Source organism: Peromyscus eremicus, chromosome 5, assembly GCF_949786415.1.
Source record: "Peromyscus eremicus chromosome 5, PerEre_H2_v1, whole genome shotgun sequence".
NCBI classification, from domain to species: domain Eukaryota; kingdom Metazoa; phylum Chordata; class Mammalia; order Rodentia; family Cricetidae; genus Peromyscus; species Peromyscus eremicus.
The window spans coordinates 26353035-26376403 of NC_081420.1; the positions used below are offsets into that span (position 1 = coordinate 26353035).

The 23369-nt window shown below is 44.6% G+C and overlaps 1 protein-coding gene across 1 annotated transcript in view; it reads right to left on the reverse strand.

Annotated features, from left to right (window-relative positions):
* Positions 1-21190, reverse strand: part of Ly86 (lymphocyte antigen 86) — a 67461-nt gene extending 46271 nt beyond the window's left edge. Inside the window, exon 1 of the mRNA XM_059262306.1 lies at positions 20995-21190. Within this exon, the coding sequence (XP_059118289.1) occupies positions 20995-21130 (136 nt within the window). The 5' untranslated portion in view covers positions 21131-21190. The remainder of the gene's footprint in view (positions 1-20994) is intronic.
* Between the last annotated feature and the right edge of the window lie 2179 nt (positions 21191-23369).

Sequence of the window (23369 nt, forward strand, 5' to 3'; positions counted from 1 at the left end):
GAGCGGAAAGTTCAAGAATCCCGTAGTTGCTCAGTCCAGCTGAAGGTCTCAGCTGGTCTTCTGTATGTGCTGGAATCCCGAAGAGGTAGGCTCCAACGCCAGTGAAGGAAGGAATGTGCTAGCAAGGTGAGGGCAAGTAGGCCAAGAGCAAAAGCTTCCTTCTGTGTCCTTATAAAGACTTCCAGCAGAATGTGTGGCCCAGATTAAAGGTGTGTCTTCCTGCCTCAAGATTCAGATCAAAGGTGTGTATCTTCCTACCTCACAGGACTGGACTAGAAGTGGATTCATCCACTTCAAACCAAGCAAAAACCATCTCACGGGTATGCCTTCTATTTTTGAATTGTAGTTCATTCCAGATGTAGTCAAGGTGACAACCAATAACAGCCACCACAGATGTTCACTGTTGTGTAAACTTAGGCAAGGTAGGGCACCAATGACATACTAATGAGTGCGACTTCACCAAAGTTCCCCTTGATGAACTAATTAGTTTATTGAGCTTCCTTACAGAGCATGTAGCCCTTACTTACAGGGCTACTTACAGAAGCATAGGTGACCCTAAAGTCTCACTTCACCATAGATGATGACTTCATCATAGCAGCACAGATAAAGTCCCACCTTCAGTCAGCCTTCCACACTATGTACTCTATCACCTCCCAAGACCATGAAATCACAGGCAGCTTAGGCAGGATTATGTACCACTAGGAGGGATGTGTAGGAAAGTAATGTCTTGGAGCTCAGGTGAGGGTCTACTGACCCTCCTCAACCTCTTCTACTATGAAAGAATGTCAAGAAGATTGAGCTTGAGGATTTCTTGCACCTAGTCACAGCTGCTCTGATGAAGAAGGTTATGGCAGTTATGCTCAGAGGACAATGATCTACAACACACAGGGACCACGAAGTTCCCAGAATTGCCTCCAGAAGAGTTCTGGAGGCCAAGACATTTGGCCACTTCTTGTCTACTACTGATAAATCCATCATCAACTCACATACTGGTTTTCATTTCTCTGGAATAAATCCCATGAGTGGGATTTCTGGGTCATCTGGCAAGTATGTGCTCAATTCCCTTAGAAACAGCCCAGCTACCTTCTACCATGACAGCGCATTTGAAGCTCTCCTTCCAGCGGGATCCCAAAGGCAGGGTCCACTTGAAAGAAACTTTTGCTCGAGAAGTGGGCTCCCAAGGGAAAGATTACAGGAGCCTTATAGTCCAAAGTGTGCTTGAAAACTTCCATGCCCCCTCAGCTCTTGAAGAGCCAGCACAAGACTGCCTCTGGGAAAGCACTGGTGCCACAGGAGTGGGGCTATTAAGTCTGCAGGGCACAGAACAAGGATGCCCATGGCAGCTGGCATCCATACTTAACCACCTTCAGTCTTCCCAAGGCTCTATTCAGGGCCTTGACACGCTTTTGGCCACACTCTGAGGAGGTCTAAAGCCTGGGTGTTAATTGTGTTTCCAAAATGCTTCTGATGATGGGACCAGCATGATGTGTTTCCGGTTCTTTCTGTATGTCCGGTAATGAATTGTCCACTGCTGTTTCCAATCCCCCAGCTGGCCCATAGGAGGAAACAGATCAATTTACACCTTTTCCAGGAAGCAGTCCTTGTGGATGGAGATGACTCATAGTGAGAGGCTCCTTTTCTGTGTTAGCATATCTCAGAGGGCCAGTGAGGATGCTGCTTGTGAACATGGCTGCCTCTGATTTAAGAGAAGAGTGTCTCTACCAAGAAACACTGGATTCAAGGAAAATCATAGCAGCAGACATCCATAGCTGATACAAGTCCAACATCTCCCAGGTCTAGACTCACAGGCTTCCTAGAGCTATAGTGCAGCTTTCCAGAGGAGTTAAAGATGTCCACTGGGAACGCCTCTCAGGATATTGTGAACTGAAATCAGGGGAAATGAATTCTTCCTGCAGCTCTTACCTCAATGAAAACAAGTCAGACTGAATCCACCAGATGCCTGGCTCAGCCAGAGAGCTGTCTTCCTTTCAGGGAGGGGAGCTGCTTCCCTGGGAAACTATCCTTGTTGATTGCATCTTACCACTGGTGTAGCAAAGTGCATGGAGAACAGGGTCCCAGGGGCAGGAGTTATACTGGGTTACAAGCTCCTGCAAGTCTGTGCTGGAGGAGGAAAAGACCAATGGCTGGATGCTGTGCTTCTCTGCCAGCAAAACACATTCTTAACCAGGTAGAAAACTCATTTCTCTCTCTCCCCTATCAACAAGTCCTATCATTAATCACTCTCTTCCTCTTTACAGGATAAAAAAGGTTCTGCTAAATATATATGTAAAGGATTACATGGAAAGATAGAAAGATGCCATAGAAAAGAAGGTGGGAACCTGAGTCTCAGATGAACCAAGGAGAACCGCGTCCCATTGAATGACTGCAGACTCCAGGCCCACCTTTTCGGACACCCTACCGAGCTAAGCACACAATAGAGGCTGGAGATGAATTCGGCTTCCCAGCTAAATTGCAAGAAGCTGGACAACATTCTGTTGTTTCCTTAACATCATTTCTGTAACCATTTGGATATCATTCAGCCTTCTTTTGCCATCTGCTCATATGTTTGCAGGGCATAGCTTAGAAACTATTAGTATGTGTAGAACATCACTAGACAAGTCTTATGTCATTATAGCTAAATACCTCTTTCCTAGCTTCTGCTTCAAAGAAATAGAGAAAGCAAATTCCTGGGTCAGGAAGCATTTTCTGACGTAACAGACATAAATAGTGCCTTTACACTGAATGTGGGAGACAGAGACAGGACAGGAGCATAAGCTTGAAGAGAGCCTGGGCTACATGGAAAGTTCCAGGAAGACCTGGACTATATACAACTCCATCTCAAGCTAAAACAACAATTAAAAAAAGGAACAAAACACTGATGTTCACAGCAGTTTATATGGACAACAGCTTGGGCAGTCTAAATGTACAATCAAGAGAAAACAGGTCAGTTGTAGTCTGTACACGTAATGACACATTCTACAGCTGAGAAAGAATTACCTCTGGTTGGGCACATGCTTGGTGTGCTCTGGAAGAGTGCAATATGTTAGTCTCCAGAGCGACTATCAATTCAACTCTCTCTCACTGCAGTGATTCGTTAACTAGATTTTTCCATGTGGATGCACATTACAAAATTTTTATATGCTCTGTTTACCTCTCAGATCCATAAACATATTTCATCTCATTGTTCTGATAGGGGCCTTCAATAGGATGTTGGATAGAAATGATGGTGGATATTTTTGCCTTTAAAAAATATTAAACAAAAAGCTTTTTGTGTTCTGCCATTAAATATAATGCCCACTGCAGAGTGGTAGCTTGGATAGATTTCTTTAGAAGACAGATAGCTCATTTTAACAAGGCAATCTGGTATTCTTGGGTACTTTTTAAAATCTGGTTAATTTGGTCAATTGTTATTTATCATGGCCCATCTTCCCCCCTCAGAACTGACTTCTAGGATCACTGCTGGGAATGTGCTCTAGATTTTGTTTGTGCAGAAGATCTTTAATTCTCTCCCATTACTGATGGGCATTTGAACTATGTATAAAATTCTGGGCCAAAGGTTCTTCTCTTTCTTCTCTGGGGATGGTGATAATGCTATTTATAAGTCTGTTCTCAGCTTAATTGTAATTTATTGTTAGGTAATTTGTTTCTCTTTGGCAGGCTATGGAGTCCCTCTTGTGAATCTGCGTGGGGATTGTGTGCTGAACCCGAAAATGCATACCTTTCAGAGTTCCAGAAAAGGAACCAAGTTTTTGCTTAGCAATTGCCCTTTCCTTAGTTCCTTTTGTAGTAGCTCATATTTTCCGTCTCTCCGTTCCTCCGTGATGTATATCCAGTAACACACCTCTCGCCGAGTCTGATAACATCTTTCCAGCTATTTTTAAAGCTCCATTTTAACTTAGCTACCATTCTTTATTTCAGCAATTAAATATTCCATGCTAAGGGGCTTTATTTTGTTAAGTCTCCCTGATATTTATTGATACTGTAATTTTCGTCTCTCATACTCTGAAATTCCCACTTCTAATTCTTTAAACAAGTTTATTATTATTTATATTATGTGTCTGTATTTCCAAATTCTAATACCTCTCAAGATATGTCTCTTGCATTTGAGTTTTCTGCCAACTATAATTTATTCCCTTCTGTTTTTAGATTTTGGACCCCGAGCTCATGGAATCTTTAGCATGCCAGTGAAACATAAACGGAGGGTGTTTGTTTCTCTGCCAATACGCTCCAGATGTTCTCAATCAAAAACCACTTTAACTTCTGGGCCTGGGATTTCCTGAACCAAAAAGATAGTACATATACATTTGGGCCCAAGCCTATGCGTTATCATATCTGGAACTGCTCACGCTCATGGACACATAATTTCCCTAGTGACCCAGAAGAGTTAAACAGATTCCCTTGTCCAGTAGTACTTGGTTTTTACTCATTGGAAAATAAATTTATGGCTACTGCACTAAGAAGGTTGTATGTTCATGAAGGGTCAACTTTCTGCCTTACATGGTGCAGGTCACTGTTGCTAACTACAGCACAGTCATTAACACCTCAGTTCTAGTCCATGGAAGGTGACCAGTTCTCTGAGGGCCCTCAAAGCTCCGGTATCCTCTTATAATTCTGCTTTTTATTTTTTTTAATTGTTTTGTAGTTTGTTTTGGTTTTGTATTAGACTTTGCTTCTAGAGAAGCCCTCCCCTAGTCCTTTCAATACAAGCTCAGCTATGTATTGAAAATGATTTGTGCTCCATGGCATCCCTCATATCCAAGTATTATCCAGCAAGACAGATGCCTATGATAGCTTTTAGAAACTGCCCATTCCACACAGCTTTTCTGGGTAGATCATCTTTTTGGTGAATGATGCCAATCTCTCTTTTACCAGTGTCCTGTTCATCAACATGTTTGTGTGTATTCAGTAATTCAGTGTGCAATTCAAATGTTCAAGGGCGTTGTAGCAGAGTACTAACCTTCAAGGCAGTGGTACTGGAAGGCAAGGACTCTAGGAGGTTGTTAGTCCTTCATGAGTGGGGTTAGTTAGTATTTTATAAGGATGCTTGAAGAAACTTGTGTGCCCCTTCCACCTTCCACCATGAGGGCAAAATCAGAAGGTAGCATCTAAGAAGCTGAGATCAAACTCTCACCAGATGTTAAATTTGCCTTTGCCTTGGATTCTTAGCCAGCATATCTATTTAACTAATATAATTCAATAAAATAAAACATTCACCCACTGGCACAACAGGGGCATGACTCTGATGGGGGTAACCAATTGATTTCTGATCAGATTTGATGCCCACTCCACAGAAAGGAATCCATGCCCAATTAATAAATAAATTATAACCAAGCATTAAAATTCTATTGCCCATAAATTACCCAATTTAAGGTATTTTGTTTAGTAGCTTGAATGAACTAAAGCACATAGCATTTAATGCCACCAAAGATTTCTTCCTGCAAACTCTTATGACTTGCTGCTTCTACACCTCTTGGTATAAGAGTAAGCCTGTCTCATTAACACGGTTAAAGTGGAAGTGTTGAGAAGAAATGTCTCTGGGAATAGCTCTTGCGAGCTGACAGATCAATACCCCAGCTCTCCCAGTTTGGAAGAGACATTTTGAGGCTTCCTGAGGTCCTCAGCAGGATTGAGATTTGTTTATGACAGTGGTCACTTGGATTAGCCTTGTTTTCTTGCATGTCTCACCTCTTCATTCTCATTCTGGGGTTTCCTAGGGACCATTTCTCAAACAAGTTTGTACCCAGTGCCTTGTTTTAGCAGCCATTTCCGGAGAAGCCTTTAACGTCAGCAATATTCAAGCCAATCCTTCTAGTTTATATTGAGTACAGGCTGTGCATTTTGTTCTAAAATAAGTCAGATGTGGTTCATCACTAGCATAATTTATGGTTGCTTTCTTACTTTTCATTCTTTTTAAGAAATATATATATTTCAACTTTCCAGGCAAGATGTGCCCATTGGTATAAAAGTAGCATGATTATTGAGTAAACCAATTGACTTCTGATTGATTCAGAGGCCCCTCCCCAGCAAAGAATTCCTGCCTGGTACTGGAGACCTATTTAAAGGCCTATGGCTGGGGAGGTCATAGGCACCCGGGGTAAACGTACTACTTTTGTTTTGCTAAATGGAAATACTGTCTTCTGGGGATCTCAAGGTCCTGACTATTTATGAATTCACAACTGGAGTTGCCTACATAAGGTCTGCACAATACCAAGCCTTCAAACATTCAGTCAGAGTTGAGGGATGAGCTCAGGGGAATGCAGCCCCCACACAGGGGAGCAATTAGCAGTTGTAGACTGCTGGAAAAGGAAGTCATTGTCTTTAGTAATGATGGCTGCTGGTGAATTATTCATGCTACAGTGGATAGCTTCACAGCTATGCCTACAAGAGGGGCTGTGGTTGAACCTGGGTGGGTTGTGAAGCAAAAACAAAAAGATGTGAAAATGGGATGGGGACTTAGTGGGAAGAGAGAGAGAGTTGTGGGGATTGGCAGGGGTAAGAGAGGGTGGCTGAGTGTAACCAGAGTGTATTAGGCACATGCACGGAATTGCCAAAGAATAAATTAATTTTTAAAAATAATAGGAAAGAAAAAATATTTAATGACATTTGTAAATATCAAGAAGCATTTTAATAGATTCGGACCAAAATTAGTACTAAATTTAACTAGCAATTCCAGGTATCCAGATGGGATGGAATCAGCATGAACTAGGCAGACTTGAACACTGGGCTATGGGCTGGTGAGACTATTGCTGTCTGAACAAGGGGATGCATAACTATTTTATGTTTGGACCCCTGGAGGGTTTATGTGGAGGCCTGCTTGATACAAAGGATGATGTGATGCTCAAACTGACCTCCAGGTGCTCTTGGAGATGTTGAGCAGATCTCAGAGTTGGGAGAGTTGCAGGGAGGGAGTGGTGTAGAAGGGTGTGGCCCCACTGAACCCTTCCCTCTCTAGCAGAGGCTGAAAGTGGTGGCACTCAGTGTTATTTGTGGCTTTTGGATGTGTTTTGTGGATTCTCATTGTGCTCAAAACCAGGCCGGTTTCCATATATGTAAATTAGGGCATTGTATCTGTGGGTTAAGTCTTGGTTTCTTTTGAAAAATTAGGAAATAGGACATCACAGACCTCACTGGTACACATAGCTCTTAGGTGGAGCCGAACATCAGAGTCCCATTGGGGATGAGGTGAGTGCCTGAGATTTCACACTGTAAATCACAATTAGCTTTCTCCTTTAGTTACAGAAACACCCCCCTCCCCTGCTTATGATGGGGCCACAGCCTTATAAACTCATCAGAAGTTGAAAAGGCATGTAATACCCCCAACCTATCAACAACATGGCTTAGCAACAGAGTGTACTGTAGACTATCATTACCCCTGTACCTGCGGGCTGACTGGCGACTGAAACTCACTGCTACCTCCCTTCATCTGGAAAAGGATGTCACATCACATTATCTCTAGATCAGAAAAAGAGCAGAATTCATGGTTTCATTCCTAACATCGTCAAGTTGATGGCCCTTGTGTTTCGGACCTTCAGCTCCAACCCCTCGGACAGGGGTGAAATATAGATCTATGGGGTAGCGGGAGAGCAGCTATGGCTGCCTAGCTCTCCCTTACGCTCCTGCCACCCTTCCTGGCTTACTGCCCCAAGAAGGAAGTCCCCTGAAAGCTTGCCATTGGATAACACACACAGGCATCTCCTGCTCCTTCTGCTTACTGGTTCTCAAACCTCAGGCACAGTTTTGATTCTTGCCTGCCAGCTGTGCAATATTCAACCACTGGATCAAATAAATCAAGAGTGACTGACAGTCTTCTCTTCAGGTGTGTTCTGAAAACACCAACTCTATTTATCCATGAATACCCTTCAATTTAGTTAAAATTCAATCCACATGTGAGGTGGAAAAGCCATTGTTGCCACTGGAAAATGACCTTCCTGCCCATTCTGCTTGGATTCCAAACGGCTCACTGTGGGTCAGCTGGAACTTAGTCTCCCTCCTAGAACACCTTCCACCCAGTGATTCAGACCCAAGGCAGATGATCCATCCCAGTAGAGGGGGTGGTGGCGGAAGCGTGTGTATTTGTCCGATGGCTGAGGTTGGTTGTCTGTAGCTAGTTCTCCCATATATGGAGGAAAGAACAGAAGATGCAGGCTCTGGTGTCACACCTTCAGGCTCAAGGGGCCCAAGTCACTGTAATAACTTTCACAGATCTCCCCCGACACAGTATGTGTTTACTGTAAGTTGTTAGGTTCCCCAAGGAGGTTCCTGTCATAGAAGGTGCAGCCCTTATTCTAAACAAGCATTTTTCCTTCTCATATTTTATGAAAAATTCAGTAGCTGTTCGCCATCTGCAGTTTTATGTTTCACAATTTGTTACCATCGTGAACTAATCATATTAAAATGGAAAATTCCAGAAACGAACCATTTCTAAACTGTAAATGATAAACTCTTCTGGGCAGCACAATGGACTCCCACGCCACCCCACTCGGTCCCCTGTGTCCAGCATATCCACCCTGTATATGGGACTCACACATCAGTCACCTAGTAGCTGTCTCAGCTCTCTGATTGGTTGTCATGGAATCAGAGTGCTTTGTGTTCAAATGACTGTCATCCTACTTGGTAATGACCCTAACGTACAAGTGTAGCTGGTGGCAATATTATTAGGACATGTTGTTAAAATTATTTTATTATTAGTTGCCTGTTGTCACTTTGACTGGGACTATTTAGAAGTTAAACTTTGTCATAGGTATATGTGTGTAGAAAAAGTTAAGTATGCATAAGGTCATCACTCTAGACTTGAGGATCTTAGAATGTGCCCTTCACAGACAAAGGGGGAAACAATACATGACATTCTCATGAAAAGTCCACAATTACGGTGTTCTCAACTAGAGCTGAGTCTCATGAATCATTTGCAACTGCAAAGCTTCATATTTTATAGGGTCTTAGGCAGGAAGGGACCTGGACAAATTGTTTTACAAGATGAGCTGCCTGGAAAGAGACATTTTGCTTTTCGGAGACCTTGCTCTGGTCTTGGTTTATGTGGTATTTCAGATCTGAAACTGGGCAAGTTCTCTTGGGGGTTTTCTGTTTGAAGAGGAAGGAAGCTGAGCTTGACCAGGAGGGTTCTGTTAGGTTCTTCCACTGATTGGCTTGCTGACCACAGTTAGAACATACCGCCTTTCAGGCTCAGAGGATCCTCTTTTCAACAAGGGGGCATTTATACTGAATCCCCAAGGCTTTATAGGGCCTGACCTTATTCCAGCCCATGAGAGACCCCTGGTTTGCCTATCAGAGGGCCTTTCAGGAGGCCAAGCCTCCCTGAAGAATGCCAGACTTTGGGGAAATTAGTCATCAAGTGACAACTTTTCTACACTCCAGTGTTTCTCCAGAAGCCACAGACAGACTGCCAAAACCAACAGCTTTGCCTCTGGAGACACTGAGTTGATCCCCAAAAGCTGCTCAGGCCCCTCATTCCCTGTAGGGGCATGTCTCCCTCTCCTCCTATCCACTGCGGTTATGATGGAAAAGACCAGTGTCCTCTATATCTGCTTTACAGGCGGTCTAGTGTGACCTGCAACACCTGTTCGAGACAGAGAATACCAGTCAGGAAGAACCGTGCAGTGTCTCCTTCTCTGACTGTGGCCAGTGGTGTTCAGGATACCAGGAAGTTGCTGGTGCTGGATGAAACATGACACTGCTGTTTTGATGTCTCTGAGATCTCATGTCTCATGGTTCTGTCCCTAGGAATTACTTAGCAGGAGTGTTTGAGTGACGACAAAGACGGGAAGGAAACTGGGTCACATCCTAAGTGCTTCATGTGCATGAAGCCTCGTTCTCAGTTCTTTGGAATTCAGAATGTCTTTAGCCATATGGACAGACCAGAGAGAACGCCGAAGTTTTCTCTATCTTTGTACATGAGTAGGAGTGAGGACAAAGAGTTGTGAATGAGCCAGACAGCCTTGGAGAAAAATAGAAGGACGGATCAGCACAAGTGGTCCATCTCAAAACCCCGTAGATGAGCTAAGGGTAAAGCTTGTGGCAGAGTGCTTGTCTAGCACACACGGGCTCTGGGTTCTTTCCCCAGTGCACACTTCCCCAAAGTCAACGGAAAGTTGGACTGTCGCCTGCAATCACAGACTCTACAAGTAGAAAGACAGCTTAATGCTAATCACAAGTCAGCTCTGTTTTGTAAAGATGAGCCTTAACCACGCGGAGCAACTCCGTCCTCTCCTCTAAATGACCCCCTGAGGATTTTGTGGGGATGTTCACAGTCAACATAAGCCTCCAGGCATAAGATAATGGCAGGGTGTTGAATCACAAAACAGTGACCCAGCAAACCTCGGTATACTTTTTAAAGAGAAAGTGGCCAAGAGAAAATGGAGGGAGCTTTGTGGGAAGAAGGGTCTTCAGAGGTCTTCAGGAAGCATTAATACCAAGAGAACTCAGCCTGATGACTGGCCACCAAGCCCAGAATCATCGGGTTGGTAAGTCAAAAACATGTGTTCTTTGAGCTGGAACATGCTACATACACAAATACTCACACATACCTCTACAACTGCAAGAAAGCATCAGCCTTATAGGTAAGAGTAATCATGTCAGTGCTATGGTCTATACCCCCAATACCAGTTACTCAGGAAGCTGAGTGGGCAGGAGGATCAAGAGATGGTGGTTACCCTGGGCTGCGTTCGTGAGACTTCATATCAAACAGAAAAGAAAGAGAAGAAAGGAAGAGTCAATACAAAGATGAAGAAACCAGACCCATAGTTTTGGGTCTTTGAAACAAGTTTAAGAAAAAACAGTCGTGAAATTATTTTGTGATCATTCTACACACTTTTTCTGCTAGTCAATGTTTTAAAGCAATCAGGAAAAAAATATGTTGTATTCCAGCAAACACTTAAGGAGATTCTATTGATAAATTTGTGGATAATGTGCACTTCTGTGAAAACTTGTTAAATGAGTAAAACGTTAGTATAGCAGTTGTGTGAGTAGCACTCACATGTTTAAAGGGACATTTTAAAACACAGTAAAAAGGACTAAATTGTCACTAACATGCACAGAAACCATTTGGATAAGAAAGGCCTCAGCTATTGGGAAAGGGGGCATTACTCGTGGCCATCATAAGAAGGTGGCTCTGGGCGCTCTATCCTCATGGTTAAGAGGCCAAGGGACTCCTGCTACACGCTAATCTGCACGTTGTTCTTTGTGCATTGCTCACTCATCAGCCTCATACAAATGTGCAAACATTTGCTTCCTGGTTAGCTGCAGCATGCTTCGGGCACCTGCTTGGTATTTCCAGTTCCCTAGCACAAAGCTACTGGGTATAGATCCAGAATCTGACCTTAGGAGGAATCTAGGAAAGGCAAAACACCAATCTCGAGTGCATGAAATCACTGAGCAGTCCACCCTTCTCTTCTCATACAGAGCCCTGCCCTGTTGCTTGGGTCTTTGAGGTGCACCTGTTGCTCTGCCTCCCAGATGCTGCTGTCTAGGGGTCAGACAACCTCTGACAGCTGTGTGTTCCTTCATCACTGTGATGTTGGAGCTTGCAAAGGATGTTTCACTGAAGGCCGTTTTCCAGACTCTGGTGTCCCATGCCCTGCACCCCGCCCCTCCAAAGGCCTGAATGGTAGCCATGTCCAGGACCCCATGCTGCCTGTGGTGTTGGGGGTGTGCTCACTGAAAACCAGCTGCTGAGCTGGAGCACAGTCTTCCCCATATCGGCCTCTCCCAAGAGTCTCCTCTTCAAACATGAACAGAGCCAGGTGTCTATGGGGATTTCATATGGCTGGAAAGGGCAGTGGCTAGCCTTTCAGAACACACTTATTTCTTGTCCACTAAAGAGGCCTCTTTAGAACCGCAGACTTGGCTTTCTTCCCTCTGCTCGCTGAGTTACTTAGCATCTCTTTCTTAATGCGCTCAGGAGAATTCATACCACCCTGCAAGCTTGGCTTCTAAGTGGTTTCCATTAAATGAAACCACTCGAGGGTCCCAGTGGTGGGCTCCCAGGAACCTATCTATAGGGATTGCTTCCCTTCCAGCATCCATTCTAACTTTCAAAAAAAAAAAAAAAAATCTGCATCTCATTACCAAACCTCTTATATTTTCTAAGTCAACTTCCTGTTTTAAAATTTGACCCAAAAGGCAGCACCCTGTTCCAGGTAGTCTGCTGTTCAACCTGCATCCTGCATGCCCAAACTTATCATCCTGGGATTCATTCTCTCTGTCTCTCTCTGTCTCTGTCTGTCTCTGTCTCTGTCTCTGTCTCTCTCTCTCTCTCTCTCTCTCTCCCTCCCTCCCTCTTTCTCTCTCCTTGCCCCCTCTCTCCCTTCTCTTTCTCTCTTTCCATCTCTCAATATTTTCCTTTATTGAACAACAGCATAAACTGAGAGAGATTACATTCTGTGCAGGATTTGAAAGCATTGCTAAATGGTTACATAGCCTGTGATTCTTTTTGATGTTATTATGTTGTTTCTTTGATATTGGTTTTGTTACTCCTTTACTTCAGAATTATCAGGTTCTGGGGAAAGCAGTCCCCCTTTCCTTATTCCTTGCTTCTCAAGGCACCTTAAAACTTTTGATGAACACTTTATCCATATGCTTTGTTCAGTGAGTTCTGGAGGTAGGTCATTCGTAGTTTGCCCTCTATTCTACGGGGGATTGTGCCAGCATTGTTTTGCATTCTTAAAGCCTGATTAATTGTCCTGTTTGACTACCTTGATGGATTATGCAGGTGCATGTGCGTGATCAGATTTAGACTTTCATAATTAAGGGACATTTTGGAGGTCAGGTAAATTGTGCACCCCGAAGCAAACTTCAACAACTTAGAAATGCTATTTAGATAGATGTGAACGAGGCTGGTCTCCTCAGAGCAGTGGTTCTCACCCTGTGGGACACGACCATTTTGAGAGTCAAACGACCCTTTCACAGGGGTCGCATATCAGCTATCCTGCATAGCAGATATTTACATTATGATTCATCACAGTAGCAAAATTACAGTTATGAAGTAGCAACAAAATAATTTTATGGTTGGGGGAGTCACCACAACTTGAGGAACTGTATTAAAGGGTCACAGCTTTAGGAAGGTTGAGAACCACTGTCCTGGGTAGATGTTTGCTGAAAGACTGAAGCTTGAGAACCAGATGCAGCACTCACCTGAGACCCTGGGAACTCTTAGGAGCTGGCTGGGTCCTATGGCATCATCCACAACATTCTGCCCATAATAGAGCATCCTTCTTCTCTTCACTAACTACTCCAAAGGGGAACCTGTTGTTGTGTGTGGGAAATGGGCTTCCTTAGGAAATATGCATGCCAACCGCACAGGAAGGCCCTGCCTGACTGGCGAACACACCATTCATACTGGCAAAAGCATTCCCAATTGGCTTTTTTTTTTTTTAATTTGGGGGGATGCCATTTCTATATTCAATCTTGCAACTTGAGACACATCATTGCAAATGTTAGTGTGTGGGTCCTCTACAGATACTAGAGGTCCCTGATGGCTGCCGGAAAAGAGCCAAATTGAGCCAATTCTGACTATGTAAAGAGATGGAGAGGGTGATGGTGGGGGTGGGAGGAGGAAAAACTGTTCTTTGGTCAGAAGGTATTCCCTCTTCTCTTCCCCTTCCTAGATGTTTGCCTATTAGAATGCCAGGAGAGGGGGAGTTGGAACTCTTAAATTTGTATTAGGCTCAGTCACATTTTCTTGTTTACTTATTATATATGTAGCCCAGTTTCTACATCTAGGAATAGAGATCCACATTTAATCTCCCTCTAGGATTTTCTTGTGAGGGTCACATGAGACATTGTAAGGGACCACTAACTGTAAAATAACATACTTAAGGCAGCTGCATCAGCAAAAGCCCACACCAACATGGGTGAGACCCACGAAAGCTGGAACTCCAGATACTTAAGAGGGAGATCATTATAACAACGATGATTCTCTCAGAGGAGGCCTACAGATTTCTTACTAATGGTAGTTTTAGGCTTCATGTGTTCATACAGCCACTCTCCACCTAGAAGATCTGGAACTTGATGATCTGATCTAGTGACAATCTTAAGAGATTCTTTCCTACCTTTGACCAACTGCGTCTATAAAGATGGTTAGTATCTAAGGCTGCGCACAGCTCATGGTCAAGGTCACACCATTCAGAATTGCTGTTATGGCACATGAATGGTCATCAATAATAATACATAAATGAATGAAGCTGTGTGCCAAAAGAACTTTACTTATGGATACACACGTTTAAATTTCATGCAGTCTTCATGTACCACAGTGCTTTAGTTTGGATCTCAAATGTCTCCCAGTGGCCTTTGTGTGAAAGGTTTGTTCACTAATGTGGAGTCATCAGTAGATGGTAGAACATTGAAGAGGTGGGGCCTGGTAGGAATTTGCATTGAAATTTCCTGCAATTGGCTCAACTGTGGAAGGAAGCTCACCAAAACTCAGAAAGACTTAAAAGGAGGCTCCTTAAGACTCAGGGAGAAGACAACTCAAAAAAAATCTTGGAGAGTTTCTGAAATTTACCAGATGTACAGGACACACACACACACACACACACACATACACACACACACACACACACACCAAGGTTATGTAAGCAGTAAGGATTCCTGAGGAGATGAGCCTCTGACCTATCACATTGCCTTCAGACAGTGCGGGCAGTTCCAGGGCTCCAGCTTTTGTGAGTCTCAATTGTGTTGGCATGGGCTTTTAGCGATGTAACTACCTTTCAGTCATCCCTGCTCCTGCATCCTCACCTACACTCCTGTAAATAACCCTAATACACTCACTGCTTCACCAAGTTGGACTTTGGGGACACTGTCACTTTAGTCTGTCATCAGTTCCCTCTCCGTGGTGAGTTTGTTCAAATCTCCTCAGGAAGAGTGTCAATAGAAGTCCATAGGCCGCTGTGGGTATGCCCTCAAAGGGAACAGAGAAACCTGGTCTCTTCTTCCATCATTTCACTTCCTGCTTGTGTGGTGGTCTGTTTTCCTCACTCCTGAAATGAAGAGTATCTCACCAAAGGCCCAAAGCAATGGGTACAAACAGTCGCAGACTGAAACCTCAACCTGATGTGCCAAAATAAACTAACTTTTAAAAGTTGGTCATGTCAGGTATTTTTCATAGTAACAGAAGCGTCATTCTTTATTTTGAATTCTTTAATCATTTAAAAATGAAGTAATTTGGATGTGAGGGCGATCTGGCTGCGACATCTGTCACCCCATTGATCGCCAGGGTTGATTCGGCTGATCTGGCTGGCTAGGCGGGTGTCCCCTTCCTCCCTCACCGCTCCATGTGCGTCCCTCCCGAAGCTGCGCGCTCGGTCGCAGAGGACGACCTTCCCCGAATAGAGGACCGGTCCTCGGTCAAGGGTATACGAGTAGCTGCGCTCCCCTGCTAGAACCTCCAAACAAAATGAAGTAATTCTTAGCTCACAGGCCACGTGTGAGAGGTCTGCAGGCTACAGCCGGCAGTTCCTTGATGCAGACTGTTCCCAAGAACACTTTCTGTGGCAAGGTTGTCCGTGAGTATCAGATAAAACAAAAGGGAGCATGAAGCTGCTTGGGCACATGACGTGGAGCCTATGGTCTCTGCCTCCTTGTTGACAAAGTCCGTGAAAAGCATGTGAAGTGGTAAGAATGGTGTCTAGTCTCAAGCTTCGTCAGGTACTATCACCTAGACCCCTGCAATCTAACCCCCATGGAAAACCTGCTAACAAACCCCACAGCCGCCACAACAATGGTTAGGGAGGATTTCCTGGGGGAATGGATGGCTCGTTTATTCCTATGGCAACCAAACTTTCAGAACGAGCCAGTGGCCCTCTGAGAGCTGGCACCCCGGGAAGGTTGTAGATGGCTCTTCGATGTATGTCCTGATTCTAGGCCTTCATCTACACTAAGGGGACAGTGGCACCGCTTAGACATGTCACCCAGGAAGCTAGCCATTCAGGGTAAAGTTTCTCTCATTGTTTCTCCCTCAGAACTGGACAAAGTTTCAAACCAGCTTGAAAACTGGTTTGTTTTGGAAATGTCATTTCCTTGTTTGATTTGCTTTCAATGAGGGCTATAGTCAGATACACTTCTATTGCAGGGGTTCTCAACCTGGGGGTGGCCACCCCTCTCCGTGTCACATGTCAGATTATTTATATTATGATTCATAACAGTAGCAGAATCATAGTTATGAAGTAGCAACGAAATAATTTTATGAGTGTGGGGAGGGGTCACCACAACATGAGGAACTGTATTAAATGGTTGCAGCATTAGGAAGGCTGAGAACCACTATTCTATTGATTGTATCATACCACATAAAGTTACCAACAGCAAAAATTTATTAAGTATGTAGTATATTTGGAGAACTTTTCCTATGGTTCTTTTCATTGAATCCTTCCACAGCCTTGTGAGGTAAAATACTATGCCTCTTGTAGTAGGCTGAAAATGATGACTAAAATCAACCAAGTCCTCATCTTTAGAACCTGTGAATGCTACTGTATATGGTCAGAGAGGTGGCCATCACAGTTACGAATCTCATGTTTGGGAGGTCACCCTCATACAAATATCTCACAAGAAGGAGGTAGAGGGCTTTGCCATAGCTCAGGAAAGCAATGTGATGACAAGAAGCTACAGGTCTGCTTCTGAAGACGAAGGAAGAGCCTCGAACTCAGAGACAGACTGCAAACTGGAAAGTGTAGTTATTTTCTCCCTTAGAGCCTCTAAGGGAGTGAGGCCTGGGCAGCACTGTGACCCAGAGAAACTTACTTTACACTTCTGTTCTTCAGAACCCTGAAATGATTAATGAGTGCTTGAAAAAAATTATATATATATATGTACATGTATATGTATATATGTATATAATTTTTTTTACTTGTTTTTGTGTGTACATGTATGTTGTGTGTTTGTGTCTTGTCTGTGTGTGCATATAGAGAGAGGTCAGAGGTCAACCTCATGCATTGTTCTTCAGGTGCTGACCACCTTAATTTTTGAGACGGAGTCTTCCATCTGGCCTGACACTCACAGCTGGGCTAGGCTGGCATGTCAGTGAGTTCCTGGGACACATCTACTTCTTCCTCCCCTGTGCTAGGATTATGAGCACACACACCACGCCTAGCATGTCTGCATGAGTTCGGGGCGTGAACTCAGGTCTTCATGGTCATATAGCAAGCACGTTACTAGTTAAGCTATGTCCTCAGCCCCAGTGCGTTCTATTTTAGTCAGTAAAGTGAAACTTGGAACATGCGTGGGGACAAACACCTCAGCAACAAGGGCCCGAGACTAGCGTCTTCCCTAACAGTTTGCATGAGATTGGCTGACTCCAGATCCTGAGCCCTTGTCTCTCACCTGATTCATCTGTCCTATGTGCTTCCTTACTTGCTTCTGGTTTCCTTGGCTCAGGGTTGTGTGACAAGTTGCCATAGACAGAGTGGCTTGAGCAACAACTGGTATTCTCAGAGTTCTCAAGTTTTCACAAGTTTGAGATCAGAGTGCCCAGCAGGACTGGGTCCCTGGTGTGGGCTTCTGGCTCCAGGGGGTCTCTTTTGTAAAAGAAAAATCCCATTCCTGTGGGTTCTGCTTTCATGATCTAATTGCCTTACAAAAGCCCTTCCTCCTAATACCATCATCTTAGAGGTAGGATGTAAGATATAAACTAAAATTTCATTATTATTGTGTGAGTGTGTGTATGAGTGAATGATGTATGATCATGAGTGTGGGCATACCCCTGATATGATGTGTGAGCTCAGAGGACAACTGTGTGGAATCGCTTCTTCCTTCCACCACAACATGGATTCCAGGAATCAACTCAGGTTATCAGGCTTGCAGACATCTCATTGCTCTTAGCGGATGAATTCTTTTGGTGGGAGGCACAAACATTCTGTCCATAACACTGCCTCCTGCTCTCCTGTTCACCCTATTTCTTCCGCTGCCATTGACTTCTCTCCTTTTCATAAGTATTTTTATAATCTACGCTATTTCTTTGAGTACTAGAGGCTGCATGTGAGTAATATGCTAGTAGGCACTGGGGCCACACTCCTAGGCTTTTAAAAATATTATTTTATGAATTAATGTAGGAAGATCCCTGAATGTTCTTGCATTTTGATCTCACAACACTGGCTTCTTTTTTTACAGTTCTCTTTCTTGAACAAGTTCAGACTTCTGCTTTTCAGAAAATTTTTCTCACTTCCTGTTTAGATTTTTTATTTTGTAACTATTCCTAATTATTATTATTTATTATTATTATTATATTTTTGAGGCCAGGTCTCATATGGCCATGCTGGCCTCAAAGTCTCTGTGAATCAAGGATGACCTTGAACTCCCACATCCTCCAGCCTCCACCTCCCAAGTATTAGGATTCGAGGCATGAACCACTGCACCTGGCTTCCTGGTTTGTATCTAACATCAGAAATCGCTTCTGATGGTTGTTCTGTCTCTTGAAGGGTTTTCTTTTTTTAATGATTCAGAAAACAGTTTCTAGCTTAAAGTCCCCTTCTCTTGGAACTAAAATCACAAGTGAAAAAACAGAGATAAATGAAGCACTACCCTAGAAGACCACAGCAACTCTGTTTCTGGGCTCGCAGCTGGATCCCAGAAGCCCCTGAGGTGCTAACACTGCCGCAGAACCACAGTGGCCAGAGTGCCACACCAGGCAGCCTTTGACTGAGACTGCTGCCCTGCAAACCTAGTAGTAGTGTACAGTCTGTATCCAGGAGTGTACAGCTGTTCAACCTCCAAAAGCTCGTGGCCTTTCAGAAGACAGAGTCACCGCCACCCCTGTGGGAGCTTCTAGGGTTCACCTTTCCTTTCTACTGATTCCCTCAGTCTAAATACCTTTGAATGGTTTTCATGATGATCATGAAAAACCTTCCTAAACTATCATGACTCCCAGCTACAAACCCTATTTCTAACCATAAACAGGCTCCATTGAAATATCCACATCCCTAGTAAATACCCAAGGGATCTTTCCAAAGTGGAGGCTCCTCAGCCAAAGACAGGCAACTCTCCCTCATTAGGCGCGCTGTCTCTATCTCGCCCATCATTTCTCAGCTCCCTGAACTCAGTCTGGTCATGCCACGGCCTCTGTCGCCTTTACACCCTATTCCCTCTGTGAACTCTCCTCCACGGTCCTCTATACCATTCTCCCAACAACAAAACTGCACACCAGGGTTGTTAAGAGCATGGCTGTTTTAGAGAGGCCAGTGATGGATGTGCTTTAATTCCACAAATATTTACTCAATGTTTGTCTTCTCTGTGCCCCTGGGAGCATACTTTATTCAGTATTAGCTGGTGAGCCTTTACAAAGTCAGCTAGCGTCTCTGGCCCCATGCTAACACACTTATAAAGCAAGGATCACGTTAATGAACCACTAAGTATCGCGGTCTTTGACACACACAGGCAGACCCTTCAAGTAGGAGGTTTTGTCCAGCTGCCTTTATCATTCTTTAAGTTTAAATTTATGTTAGATGACCCAAAGCTAACTCTCTTCCAATCACAAGTCCCCTGGTACCTGACACCCGCCTCTGCGACATCCATTCCACAAAGCATCTATCCTTTGGTTTCATTGGCTGATTCTCCCACTGTTCCTGGAAGAAAACTCCATCTCCTCTGTTCCTTTATTCTAAGTGCCCAGGGTTTATCCCTGAAATTTTATTACTCTTCGGAGAAGGTCCACCTCCAGATAGATGCACCATCCCAGACAGTGAGGCAGCCCTTATGTCCCAACAGACGCAATCTTCTTGCCTCTTCTCCAGGTGAGTGAAAGGACTCAGGAGACTTGGCTGCAGTCTGAGGGGGCATCTGGGACACAGACTAGCCAATGACACGAGACTGAATGATTTGGAGAATCAAATCCCAACTAGTCCACCTCAGCTCTTGCTGTCACCCCACACCTTAAATGAACTTGTCGCCAGCAGTCTAGGCTCCCATTTACCCTGAGAACAGCAAACATTCTTTTTCTTATTTGTAATTTTTAAAATGCACTTCAATGTTACTTTTAAAAGGAACAAACAAGTATTACCCCAGAAACCGAACTGACCACCTGTGTCTCTTCTTTGGGTAGCAGAAGTCAGGATCAGCTATTTGCTCAAAAGTTGCTTTCGTTACTCCCAGCTTATGATGGTGGGACCGATACTGGGGCTCAGTCTCTCCCCTCCCCATTCTTCATCTCAAGCCACGTTTGCCCCATCTTCCTGAAGATTGCCAGGCTTCATTAAAGCCTGCCTTTCCACAAGCTGGTTCTTTTCCTTGCCATTGAAAATGGATTCGAAGACTCATTTCTCCCCACGGGTGTCGTAACATCACAGAAGGAAGAGGATAAGGGGAGACACCAAACTCGGACTGTATAACTAACCCGCTCCTGAGTTCTGGCTGCTGGTGCCAACACCAGAGCCCTCTCAGCTGAACTCTTCCCAGTATGTGCCCCCTCTCCAAATGGTGGCACTGGGGACTACGTTTCTAATACATGCTCCAGGACGCAGTCAGACCACAGCACCCCCGTTTGCTGTCTTGATTCCCAGGGAAGCCCTGGCACCCGATGCTACTTCCGGAGTGCTTGCTGCTTTAATGGGTGGTGCGGCACACGTGACAAGAACTCTGGAGGCGGCGGCTGAAGAACAGAGATCCTTTGATAAAAATGACTTGACGCTTTCCCAGTTTGCATTGCTGGATGCAATGGGTGCCCTGGAGAGCCATCCCAGGTGCAGATTTGGGAAGAAAACCTTGTTGGAAGATCACCGATCATTTGTTCTTGGAGGAGCTGAGCCCTTAGACTGGGCCCCATATCAAGACTGTGAATTTCTCTTTTTTTGTCATTTTATTTTCAGCAGTCTGTCCCACTGTCCTTCCTCACAGCTCCCAAGAGCTGCCCATGGCCCTCAAAGCCTCACTGCACCTCGAGAAAGCACCGGGCTGCCGATAACCTCGTTCCGCCCCCACACCAACTTAGTGCTCACGCTGTCCACACCTGTAGGCTTTAATTTCCCTGTAAACCCAAACGAACGTTTCATAAAACCTTACCGCAACTCTGGTAGAATACTTCCAAGCCCCCACCGCTGCAGGCCATATGAGTGGGCCAAGATTCCTCTCTGCCATGGCCACTACTGCTGGGAGAAGTCAGAGTCCACACAAGGAGGGCAGCTGCAACACTGTTCATGATGAGGGGTTGTGTGTGAGCAATGCTAAACAAGCCCAATGCAAAGGCCTCCGCGGTTCTTCCTCCCTCCTCATGAAAGGGGTGGCATGTTGAGAAGTTTCACTTCTCAAATGCTAGGCTCTGGGGAATCCAATGTGAGAGGCCAAAGGCAGAGAGCAGGGAGGGGCATTTGAATACTGTTCCAGGGGGGTCTTTACTCACTTAAAATAGTAGGTGTGTGTGTGTGTGTGTGTGTGTGTGTGTGTGGTGTGTGTGGTGTGTGTGGTATGCAGGTGTGGGCTAGGTTGAAAGCTGACTTCCTGCTTTCACAGGAAGAGGTATAGCATGATTCCTCAGAACAGCCCCCTTTAGGGTCCCCCTCCCCAAGTGGAGCCTTAAACTCAGGAAAGATGAGCCTCAGGCCATCATGTGTTTTTCCATCAGCAAGCACATCATTGGAGGTTCCTGAACGAGACTCAGAGCTGGAGAAAGCCCCCAGGCTCATTTGGCATTCTGAGGGTTGTATACTAGCATTTAGGATCTGGAACGAGGCTTTTGCCTCATTGACTCTTCTCTGGCTTTGGCTCTGGTGTTGGGCTTAGGAGTCAGCAGTACATTGTCCAGCAGGAGAACAGGACCTTGCCCTTGGAGCCTTGTAGAACAGCTCTGAGAGTGTTGTCTCTTCGTGCGTATGTGTATGTGTATGTGTGTGTGTGTGTGTGTGTGTGTGTGTACGCACATGTGGAGGTCCGAAGACAACTTCCTGGACTCAATTCTCTCCTTTCACTGTGGGTTCTGGGGATGGAACCCAACTCACCAGGTTTATGAGGTAGGTGCTTTTACCCACTGAGTCATTTCATTGGTCCACGATCTACCTTAAAGCTAGTTCTACTGTTGGTCTCTGGTAAGGTCATCGATGTCATGTCTCACAGCCAAGATCCTTTCTTCCGTGGGCTCCTGCTATTACTCTCAGCCCCACCCCCACTCTACATAGTTCACCAGATTCATGGCCAAGGCCAGCAGTGCTCCGAAGCACCAGGAAACACTGTTTCCCATGGCAGGAAGAGATGAATTATATTCTGTTGAGAATGTACAATATATTTTTAGAAGATTTCTCAATGAAATGTTATATTCTTGCATGGCAGATGGCACTTTTCCTTATAGAAAAAAGGAGTAAACCTTCAAGGAGTTATGCTTGCTTGTTTTGCCCACTGTGGACCAGGACTTGACTCTGACCACTGGTTATGACCCATGTGTTTCAGAAATCAATCCCTAATGACGTCATCTTGAGTTCTGTTATGGTTTGGATATTAACTGTCTCTGAGAGTCCCACATGCTAAGTGCTTGGTCTCCAGCCTGTGGCCCTGTTGAGAGGCAGTGGAGCCTTTAAGTTAGACCATCAAGGGTTGGCCCTCAAGGCAGATATTGGGACTTCAACCCTTCTTCCTCTTTCTGTTTTATTTCCAAGTTGCCACTAGATGATCAGGTTTCCTCCATGTGCAGCCCCACCATAACATGCTCCACAAAACAATGGAGCCAAGTGCTCACGCTTTGAAACCACCGAAGCCATGAAGCAACACACACTTTTCCTCCCTTCGTTTGTCTTAGGCAAGCTGTCATAGTGATGGAAAGCTGACTAACACAAGTGTAGTGGTTTAAATAAGAATGGCCCACATAGGCTCATAGATTTGAATGCTTAGTCACCGGGGAATGGAACTGTTTGAAAAGATTAGAAGGATTAGGAAGTGTGGCCTTGTTGGAGGAAGTGTGTCACTGGGGGTGGGCTTTGAGGCTTCAAAAGCTCATGCCAGGCCTAGTGTCTCTCTCTCTCTCTTTGCCTGTGGATCAGGATGTAGTTCTCAACTACTTCTCCAGCACCACACCTGTTGACCATTGTTGTCCCTCCCATGATGATAATGGATTAAACCTCAGAAACTATAAGCAAGCCCCCAGTTAAATGCTTTCTTTTATGAGTTGCCTTGGTCATGGTATCTCTTCACAGCAACAGAACAGTGACTAAGACAAGTTTTTAACTAGAAACTTTATAAAGACAACAAAAAATTCTTTGAGAATGTCCTGTTCCTTACTATAGAATGAGATTCGAATCATCTTATGATAGCTATTTAAAATATGGTTATGTGTATGTAAATGGTAACGGAACATGCTGCCAGGCTCTGGTATCATCTCCCCCTTTAGCAAGTGGTGGCTAAAAAGACGGTGTCTCTGTTCTTGTCTGTATTCCTCCTCTGCTCTTTGACAG